The 10,714-nt window shown below is 40.2% G+C and overlaps 2 protein-coding genes across 3 annotated transcripts in view; one reads left to right on the forward strand and one right to left on the reverse strand.

Moving 5' to 3' along the window:
• Positions 1-4,285, forward strand: part of LOC148344095 (uncharacterized) — a 51,703-nt gene extending 47,418 nt beyond the window's left edge. Inside the window, exons 52-61 of the mRNA XM_088293100.1 lie at positions 60-113; positions 192-227; positions 642-659; positions 764-799; positions 876-902; positions 986-1,051; positions 2,348-2,519; positions 2,605-2,714; positions 2,835-3,053; positions 3,775-4,285. Of these exons, the coding sequence (XP_088149226.1) occupies positions 60-113; positions 192-227; positions 642-659; positions 764-799; positions 876-902; positions 986-1,051; positions 2,348-2,519; positions 2,605-2,714; positions 2,835-3,053; positions 3,775-3,921 (885 nt within the window). The 3' untranslated portion in view covers positions 3,922-4,285. The remainder of the gene's footprint in view (positions 1-59; positions 114-191; positions 228-641; positions 660-763; positions 800-875; positions 903-985; positions 1,052-2,347; positions 2,520-2,604; positions 2,715-2,834; positions 3,054-3,774) is intronic.
• Positions 4,286-4,470: 185 nt separating this feature from the next.
• Positions 4,471-9,700, reverse strand: LOC148344096 (uncharacterized). 2 transcript variants are annotated; one of them, XM_088293086.1, is made up of 9 exons: positions 9,571-9,700; positions 8,619-8,792; positions 8,370-8,548; positions 8,207-8,300; positions 7,373-7,442; positions 7,262-7,298; positions 7,121-7,184; positions 5,027-5,194; positions 4,471-4,486 (listed from the first exon to the last, which is right to left on the reverse strand). In XM_088293086.1, exons 1-8 carry the CDS (start codon positions 9,592-9,594, stop codon positions 5,036-5,038), a joined length of 801 nt encoding a protein of 266 aa, XP_088149212.1. In that variant the 5' UTR covers positions 9,595-9,700; the 3' UTR covers positions 4,471-4,486; positions 5,027-5,035. The 2 variants fall into 2 exon arrangements, with proteins under 2 accessions (XP_088149212.1, XP_088149203.1); XM_088293077.1 differs by lacking the exon at positions 4,471-4,486 and having other exon boundaries at positions 4,891-5,194.
• Between the last annotated feature and the right edge of the window lie 1,014 nt (positions 9,701-10,714).

The raw sequence follows: 10,714 nt of genomic DNA on the forward strand, positions 1-10,714 counted from the left end.
GCAGACCAGCGGTTGGCAACCGCTGCTCTAAATCACTCAAACATGTCCTTGCTTCCCAGGGTACAGACGGAGCTCTGGGCCCTGTTGGCATCATCGGCCCCAGTGGCCATCCTGTACGTACCCGTGTAACACATCCTGACTTTGACAGTTTTATGGTCCATGGAGTGACCCCCTGCTTTCTCTCTCGTCAGGGACTACAAGGTGACAAAGGAAGTCGGGGGGACGCGGTGCGTGACAAACTTTTGACAAATCCCTTTCTGTCTGAATTGTGAGTGCTGGATAGCATATTTAGTGTGGAGGCTACACACACACACACACACACACACCCGCACACACCCCCACGCACACACACACTAATGCCATTTGGCACTTTCCTATTGCAATAGCCCCAGTGACACTTGGCTCCAATGAAATTGTTGTCCTCATATCAACCCATTTAATAGCTTTATTGATATGCGTCACATCTTAACACCTGAAAATGCACTTATGATGAGAAGGGAGTTATATCTCCGAATTGGTTTGCAAAAGGGTAGAGCAGATGTTTATTAAGCAGGCAGCACAAAAATGTTACGGCCGTCATCCTCATTCTGTTATTCTGGAATTGTCTGCCTTCAAGTATTGATTTATTTCATCCTTAACAGGGCTTGCCAGGACCAAGGGTAAGTAATAATAAATCTTCTCGGTGTTAGTCAAAGCAACGTCTGAAAAAAAAAAACAATATTTGAAAGCCTAATGTGTTAATGGGATTTTTTTTTTTTTTCAGGGATCTCCCGGTCCACGTGGCCCACCAGGACCTCCAGTAAATTCACTTCACTTTTCATATGACTTATGTGTTTTGCAATTCAGCAATAAGATAATATTTTTGTATTCCGTAGGGTCGCACCAGTTCTACCATTTCTCTTGTATGTATATTTCTTTTTATAGTCAATTCAGTTCTGCACCAAACTATGTGTGCATGACTGATGTCTCTGTTTTATATCTGTAGCAAAACGAGGCACTTGGTGCTTCTTTTCAAGTCATCCTAGATTCGCATGCTCCACTCGGGCCAGAGGTGAGTTCTGACTGGATGAAAGCCTGTGAGGTTTAACCTTAACATGTGGAGCCCTTTGAGACTCTATTGTGAGTGAGTGCTAGATAAATTAATTTGACTTCGAATTGACCTTTCATTTATTGAAATAAATGGGAATTTTACATTTTAAACTTACTAAAGCTGTGTTGTATACTATAATAATTTAATAACTGTTCAACATCATTATAATTACATAGCACCATTTTCCATTGCATTGAATTTCAACAATTGACATTAATCATTAACTATTTTCCCTTATTGGCTAGTATAAATCACATGGTTCAACAATCTTCTACCAAAACACAGTGGCAGTTCTACAGCAATTCCACTCGGACAAACTACTGTACATGATGATGATCTCAAACTGCCTCTCTGCACAATCTCACAAATTGATAATAAAAACTTGTGAGTGAGCAGGGCCAATGTAGCGCCAAATTCCTTGAGTCCAAAAAAAAAAAAAGGTGCAAAAACGCATACATAGACGACACACACACACACATATATACTCACGTCTGGGGAGTTCTGCAAGGAAAATGTGTCTGAAGGGTTAGATGGGTCCTCATCAGACTCGAGGACCACGTCTGTGGCTGCTTTGCAAGTGTCTGACTCATTTGGGCCAGTGGGTTCTCCAGCCCCAAAATGTTTCAGAATCTCACCTGAATTTACAATGAAGACACCATTCATAAGTGACATCACATATGCATAAGTTAGCCAATTAAAGTTATCATCATGCATATTTTATTAACATTTGTTAACATCCAGGACGTCTGCGTCAATTTGCACTTGTTGTGACTCAAACAAACTAGACCAGGCTGCCTATGAGTGCATCGAGTTACATGACATGATGCCTCAATTCTAATAGTTGCTCGTTCAGCAAAAATAATTAAGCAGAGCTGGGCACGTGACCCTTTTTTGCCGGTCAGCCCCCGCCCTACAGCCATGATCTACCGTTCCGGTCTCGACCCCCCTCGACCCATCATTAGATGGCTAATTAACTATTCGAATCTGCTTGCCTTATTATGGTCTTATAATGGTCTTATTTGTCTCCATCGTCGTCGTCTTTCTTCATCTCCACAAACGTGCCCAATGCAAGTAAGGACGCACAATTGGTGCTATAGGGATTGTGGTATCGCACCCCTCTTGGATCAATGTCCTGTAAATGAGTGTATCTTTGTCAATAAAAAAAAATCATGTTTTACAACTACAGGAACTGGAACTGAAAATTTTTACGTTTCAAAAAACACTGACTAAAATAAAAATGTCGTCATCTGTTCAAAGCTGAATTACCACAATGTGGAACTTCCCATGCTGGACCAGGGAACGGAGATCATCAGGACTTTGGAGCATCTCAGCTCTCTCATCCACAGTCTAAAGAACCCACTAGGGAAGCGCAACAATCCAGCCCGCATCTGCCGAGACCTCTACAACTGTGAGCAAAGGATGTATGACGGTAGGGTTCCAAATAACTGGACAGATGTTTACGCTTGTGCCTAGTTTTTTTTTTTAGTATTCACAATCCGTTGCTGCTTATCCAGGTACTTACTGGATCGACCCAAACCTGGGCTGTGATGCTGACACCATCGAGGTCACATGCAACTTCACCGCTGGAGGACAAACATGCTTGAAACCTATCACCGTCTCCAAGGTTGGATCAACAACAATGCGTACCTAAAATCCAATGCATAGCAAGGTTTTTCCTGGCTCAAAACTGACACAGATGGAAAATATGGCAATCAAATCAAGAGAATGTTGATTCACCTTCCAGGTGGAGATGGGGGTCGGACGTATCCAGATGAACTTTATCCACCTTTTGAGTAACGAGGCTGTGCAACACATCACAGTCCACTGCCTTAACACGCCCGTTTGGGCAGCGGGACCCTCTTTGCAGCACTACAACCAGGCTGTGAGCTTCAAAACCTGGACAGGAGAGAAGATCCAAGCAGGCGATCTTCTGGAACCACTTGTACCCAGAGATGACTGCTGGGTATGCGCACACTCCACTCCACTCAAACTTGTCAAATCTGAATACTTTTCGGTTGTGTGATTCTAATCGTCATAGCTGATAGGAAGTCAGTTTAAAATTATGGCGAATGATGCAATTGCAGGGGGGAGACACATGTGACCCTAGGGAACATGATTTGTTTGCAGTACTAAAATAAAAGTGTAATTGCACATCCACTACAGTGGGTGGCAGTGGCACTCTTATTCACACAAAGTGAGTACAAAAAAAATGCAATAAAATTACAAGTTTATTTAGATAAATGATAACACTGAAATATTTTCACGCCAATATTTTCCCTTTTACTGCAAATAAATATCGGCGTCAAATATCTGTTATCGGCCTCAACAGAACATATCGGTATGGAATAGATCATTTACTTTCCCCCCAACCAGATGCGGACCATCTGCACAGATAAAATAAATTTGGATGGAAGGAGAAAGGGCAGCAATTTAGGGAACTCAACCACCAACAGCTAACTTTAGTGTTGTTCTATACATTAGCACAAATTAGTCCAACTTTCCCCCTTTTTATATTTTGAAAGCATATCATCAGCTATCATTCATCTTTAATTCCCAATGCAGGTGTAACATTTCCGGAGGAAAAAAAAATAAATGTGCATTTTTAGATCAGCCCAAAAGCTTTGCAGAAATGTGGTGATAAATGCTTTTCACCAGACCGTGACAGTATCTATTTTTTGACACAGATCAAGGACGGCCGCTGGCATCAGACCCACTTTGTGTTTCAGACTCAGGAACCAAATTTACTCCCCATAGTGGAAATATCCAGCTTACCGACCTCAGAGCCTGGATCACGTTATCACCTTGAGATTGGACCGGTTTGTTTCTTATAAAAGCTCAGTAAACGGGCATCCTGACCTCCTGACTAGGGTGACCTGATGGACTATTGTGGACTGCAAGGAACTCTCATTACGCTCCAAAAACTATGCTTGGACTGCAGGAACAGAGGCGGGAACATTTAAGACTTCTGGCACTGATCCGCCTTTGGAATAAAATGACTATGTTTCCTCTCCAGTGACTCGCTACACGCTTTGAATTTCCTGGATTGAAGGAAACGATAAGAACATTTCATTGTTTTGGCTCTATCAAACTCTGGTTGTACAGAAATAATGAAGGTACATTTATAAATGCGATAATGTATTATTTATAACTGTGTATATGTGCTGTATGTTGTAATATAAAGTGCAATAGCTGTTACTGTGTGCATCATATCACTCATTCAGATGTCTTCACACAAGCATGTGAGAAGATACTACCTCGTACAGCGCGTCTGAGTAGTCCTCATTAGGGTACTCTCACTGGACACAACATTAGGGACACTTGTACAATCTAATGAGATGATGAAAATTCTGCCTTAGCGAAACAGATTTCCGCAAAACGCAGTGCAGTAATGCGTCACTGTAAAATAAAAACAGAATTGACAATAAAAAACATTGCTCATTAAAATGGAATTACCAATCCTTGAAAGGCAAATGTTTTGTTCTCAGTTTAATGGCCTCTAATATTTGTCAAATAAATAACACTGTTTTCCTAAAATTGGTCAATCAAAATGTATATAGTTTTTCCATTGATCATTTGTCTCATTAAATAATTGAGTTATTGTCAATTGTAAACAAATATATTCAGAATGTATTTTTTTTTTTATTTAATTGCTTAATTTGTCAATCGAATTACACCAAAATGTTTCTTTAAAATTGAAAATGAATTATTTAACGTTAGACTGTGCAAGTGTACCTAACCTGGTGCTACAACTGCTCTGTACTCAATGGGAATACAACAAAAAAATATGCACGCTGGCCACATTTGTTCAATAAACTTTATTTTGTACAGTTACAGTTATCATTTTTTTAATATTTAGCACCATGAAACTGTTCTTTTAAATTTGAAATAACTCAACCATTTAAATTGTGAAAAGAAAATGTATCTATTAAATTATACCGTGAAGTTTTATCGTGGACACATAGCATGGCGGCCCCCATCAATGGGGAGGTTGACTCCGGTAATGAAAGTAGCGGCATCCGATGCCAGGAAGGCAATGCTGTGGGCCACCTCGTCCACTTCGCCCGGTCGGCCAAGTGCGTGAGTCTGCTTGCACTTTTCTAGGAACTGAAAGGAGAAAAGAAAAAAGACTGAACAACAGCTGGATTTTTTTAAACCATAGTGTACAGTACAGTGCTTCGCAAAAAAAATAAAATAAACCATGGTTATCTTCCGAAAAACTATATTTAATATTATAAATGTAAGCCACTGTAACATTGCCATTGGGATTAAATATAGGACAAGTGAAAACAAACTGCTGAAATAATTGCTCACTTACAATGTTGTGGATTTATTTACAAGTTTACTGACATAAATGTTTACAAACGTCTATTAAAGATCAAATGTAAATGTATTGAACTTACCATGTTAAATGAAACTGAACGGTACAGAGATTCTTTCGTGAACCACTAGAGGGCACCCACAGTTTCAGGTTCGCTGGTATGCGGATAAATTCCATAAAATTTTGTCCATAAACATCAGGCCAATGAGGCAATTGACCTTTTGAATTCCAAAATGTCCTAATTTCCAATGCATATTTGCCATAGAAATAATTGAATTCATCAGTTGTCGGCTCACTGACACCGTCATAAAAGTTTAAGAAAAAGAAAAAAAAAAACAACTGTCATTAATAATATTAAGTGTAAAATTAAATTAACTATGGAATAATTAAAGAAAATAAATCTGGCACATTTTAATGATTAATTTAAATAATTTTTATTTCTTAGAATGATTTTTTGGGGAAAAAAAGATTTGGTAATATATATTTTTTCTCTTTATCCCCCGATTATATCAGTACAAGTTGAAGAAAGTAAATGCTCTGGGAAAACAAGTTGCTGGTACAACTTGAAGCTTGTTTGATACAAAGAGAAATAAATCAAATCCCAGAAGGGAAAAAAAAACAAAAAACAAAACTTGTTTTGAATATTCTGGGGGGGGGGGGGGGGGGACTTGTTTTAAATAATGTAATCAGTATTTGTCTCTCTCTAAGGCCATAACTCACTATGCGGCGAGTGTTTGTGCATGGCCAGAAAATAGTTTGGTTTTTTTTGTGAGGGAGACGGCAGGTGTTGGCCACATATTGTACAGAGCGGGCTTCGTACGCGAGATGGTTTTTACTCATTTTGTAAGATTGTGGGTTTAATATTAGCGTAAGGCCGCCAAGACAATTAGAACCTTTACATGCGTCAACTGCAAGTTTTTATTTTCTGTCATCTGTGCGGATCGCCGCTCACGGGCCGCGGGACAGTGGTTGCAGACCACAGGGGTAAAAACACAGTGACATTGATGTTAGTTACAATAGCCAGTCTCCATCAGTTTTTATGACCTACATAACTGATGAGGATCATCGTCCCCATCTATCATTAAAAATAAATAAATAAATAATTCAAGGTGCCAGTGTACTTGTTATACATGTGGACGAGATTTTTTGGTACTCCTCTGTTAATGAAGGGAAAACAAAGAGTGGAGAAAGTAATAATAATTTAAAAAAGGAAATAGACGGATAGATGGAAAATAATTTCACCATTCCCAATTTGTGCCCTCTGAATAACATCAAAGGTGTCTTCAAACTGGCAATCAGTCGGTCCGCCTATTGAAATCATGACAAGCAGTCACTCGTGCTGTTTGGTAACACGGTGTGTACCACACTGAAACATGGGACTGGAGGAAGTCAAGGACAAAGTAGTCTCAGGAGATTCGGAAGAAAAATATTGTCAGGCACAGTAAAAAGTCAAGATCATCTCGAAGAAGTTTGACGTTCCGATGACTACAGTTGCACATATCCAGAGATGTAAGATTCAATGGACTGTGGCCAACCTCCGTTGACATGCACGCAGGATGAATGAACCACATTCATCCAATTCAAGTTATTTCTGTGACCCCTGAGGGTTTTTCTTTCGTTAACAGAGGGGTACCAACAATGTTGTCCACGTGCAAACAATATGATGAAGTCGTGTGCTTTTAAAAATGACATACACATAATCCGGTCTTTACCTTAGCATACTGCTCCTCATCCAGTCCTGCCCTCTTGTGCACTTCTGTGACAATCACACCAGGACTGTGGAATTCAAATACACAGTGGATCAAAAAGTGTCCTCTGCTGCAATTTGAAAGACCACGAGGTCATAAACATACCACACGGAGTTGACTCGAACTTGCTTCGACGCCAGTTCTGAAATGAAAAGCATTTCCATGATTCATCTTTTTTGGTGCGTAGAGTATTGTTTGATAAAACAGCTGACTCACCCAGAGCGACACAGCGAGTGAATTGGTCAATGGCCGATTTGGACATACAATAGGCCAGGACGCCAGGGAACTACAATGACAACAAGACTGCAAAGATTGTACCAGATGCTTTGAACTTGGATACTTACTTTCACACTCACGGGACACTCCATTAGGAACACACTGTGTTAAACAATTGTGTCTTTATAAAAAAGAATATATGTTTTCACATTATCAGAGTATATTAATGTCGCAGTATGTTTTTATTGTACATGGTGTGAAATTCAAAAGCCAATGAGGTTGCACTGTTGCCAACTGGACCAAACTTTTCAGGAAAAATTAGTTCAAAATGGCGTTTCAATGACATCACCCAATAATTATTTTTATTGTGGCTGTTAAGAGATGACAAATGTGAAACTGTACAGAAGAGGTTAGGTAAACTGACTCCCATTAAAAAAACATGTCAGTGTTTGTAATCAAGGTGACGAATATTTGACCTGCGTCCAGAAGTATGATATCACAATTTGGAAAATTGACATAAGTACCACGCGCCAACATTTTCCACCCATGACTTCCAAAGCCACAGCGCGACTACACTGTCTGAAACACAATCACGGAGGTAGGCAGAGCTGCATTCAGTTTAAGTCGATTATGTTTGGATATGATTTATTCTGGTCTCATTTTTTTTTACATCACACAATTGCTGTCAAGCATTTCAACTGAGGTGTGAAGACTTTATCCATTTTCATATTTTAAATGTGTTGTGTAACTTAGGATTGACCCAAGTACAATGTGTGATGATGCCTAACGACATGGCCAGTGAATTAATTAAGACGATTTGATAAATATCTTTACCGATCTCTGTCCATTGACGCTTGATACGTTGACGATGGAGCCTTTGGTCTTGACCAGATGAGGCACACAGAGTTGGGTCATGTGATACACCGCTCTAGAAAACAAGTATCACTGAGTACTAACAGTGTGAACAGCATGAGTACGATTCCATGATGACACCCACCTGACGTTGATGTTCATCACCTTGTCGTACATCACCAGATCTGATGTCTCAATGCCGCCCATGGCCAGGATGCCGGCACTGTTCACGAGGACGTCCAGGCGGCCAAAGCGCGCGATGACTTCCTCCACCGTCTTCTTCACTGTGACCTCGTTCGTCAGGTCGCCCGGCACAAGCAAGGGCTGCGTAAAATATGAGTAACTGTGCTTAAACACTTTTATACCTGACATCAGTAGTTGGGCACATTAATACCTCAGTTCCTCCGCCACATTCTGCGCACTCCTTGGCCACTTTCTTCAGACTCTCCACATCTCTGCCATTGAGAGCCAGCACAGCCCCCAGTTTAGCAAACAGGACAGCCGTACCTGCACCGATACCTGAGCTGGCACCTGTGATCAAGGTCACTTTTCCCTTCAGGGAAGACACCTGAAACGGTTTTAAAAATGACAATTTGATTGCATTTATTTCAGAGTCTCCGAAAACAGCAGCTAAGTTAGCCTGTGAGGCTAAATACAAATGCATTGTATTCAGAAAAATACACGTCACAACATTTTGGGGCGTTTTTATTGTTGGTTTGTTTGTTTTTTAGAGAAGGCTGGAACAAATTAACAGCATTATTAGCTACTTTTATAATGAAATAATGGCCGAGTGGTCTAAGGCGCCGCGTTCAGGACCCAGTCTCCCCAGGAGGCCTGGGTTCGAATCTCGAATTTCCCCATTGTGGGACTAATAAAGGGAATATTATTATTATTATTATTATTATGGTTCCTGCGACCCATGTGAGGAAAAACGGCTCAGACAATGGATGGATGAAAATAAATTATGGTTCATTTGCCAAAAGTCACTCTGTGTGAGAAAGCGATGACATAGGATTAAGAATGTAAAAAATACTTAAGTGTCATTTGTTGCAATAAAAAGGAATGTTTAGTGACCAAAAAAATGAAAACGACCTCTTAAGCTCATTATGCAGCTGCTTTTTGACTTTTTGTGTCGTCCTAAGAACTGAATACTAGGCAGTAAAAACACGATGCTCGCATCTGTTTATATGGTCGTATTCAGTCAAACACAAACTTCACACCGTAAGCAACTGAACCGTGCACGTCATTAATTACTGCAATAATGAAATGAAATCTATTCCATTCTATTTTACCATTTTAGAGTGTCCCGTAAATATAACAAGCCGTGGAAGCGGAGCGTTACTTACTTTATATGAGTCGCCTGACGCCATCTGTGTGTAAAAAGTCAACCTGTACAAAACACTCTCAGGTTCAAGTCTAGTGTAACTTACAACCAGAGCCACAGGACAAGCACTTCCGGGTGGGGCTGAAACTCGATCCGTGATTGGTGTAACCGAAGTGACGTCACAACGCTAGAACATACTTCTCACAATGCAAATGTGGGGAAATTTCTTTTTGGGCTTTCTTATTAAAGGTAAGAATTGTTCTTTTGGGCGAAAGCTAACTGTGAGGTGCAAATACTAATACAGTACAGTAGAATTATTCTATATATAATTAATACAGTAAAATGTACTCGTTATAAAATTATTATATTACTTGAATGTACAGCATAATAGTTTTTATACCTTATGTAAAGCGCTTTGTTACAGCTGCAGCTGTCATAAAATGCGCTATACAAGTTTTCTTGTCTTGTCTCGAATATAATTTGGTTTATTAAGTATGTTTACATATAGACTAATGATGATATTGTATATGTTCACTAAAGTGACTGGGTCTCTTAAAATGAACAAGTCTCTGGGTTGAATTTTCAAAGAAAAGAGACACTGGCTTCCTAGACAGCAGGCAGTTAAACGTGTATTTGTAAGACAGACCTCTGGTAGTTATCAGATGTTCCCATGGCCATAAAGTCACAACAGAGAATCGCAAGGGGGACCAGTTGTCTTCAAAAGAACACAAGAGGGAATCAAGTCTGCTTTCCCCTGAAGGCTTTTGGCGGGAAACCAGAATGAATTGGTCAACATAAGCATGCATAAGTAATAAGTAGCGATAGACCGATCATCGGCCGGGCGATTGTTGGGGCGATATTTTGCATTTTGCCAATAATCGGCCTTTTTAATAACTTTCAAGATTGATAAATTAAAAGATGGTTTATTTTGGCTCACTGCTGCATACTTCTCTCTCTCAGCTGAGCTTGTCGTCTTGCCTGCAAAAGCAGATTGGCCAGCCCACAGCACCATCTGATTGTTGCCTTGCGCAGTGGGTAGCAGCCAGCAGTAAGCTGATTGGCTGCGGAACTGGGTCGGGGCGACAATTTTTATGAATAAGGCCGGAGGGTCGATGTCCGAAGGCTACCCAGATCGCAGCCGGAGGGCGGAGGACTGACCGGCAAAA

Source organism: Idiotropiscis lumnitzeri, chromosome 1 (assembly GCF_059441095.1).
Source record: "Idiotropiscis lumnitzeri isolate Australia: NSW breed Sydney's pygmy pipehorse chromosome 1, RoL_Ilum_1.0, whole genome shotgun sequence".
In the NCBI taxonomy this organism is placed as follows: Eukaryota; Metazoa; Chordata; class Actinopteri; order Syngnathiformes; family Syngnathidae; genus Idiotropiscis; species Idiotropiscis lumnitzeri.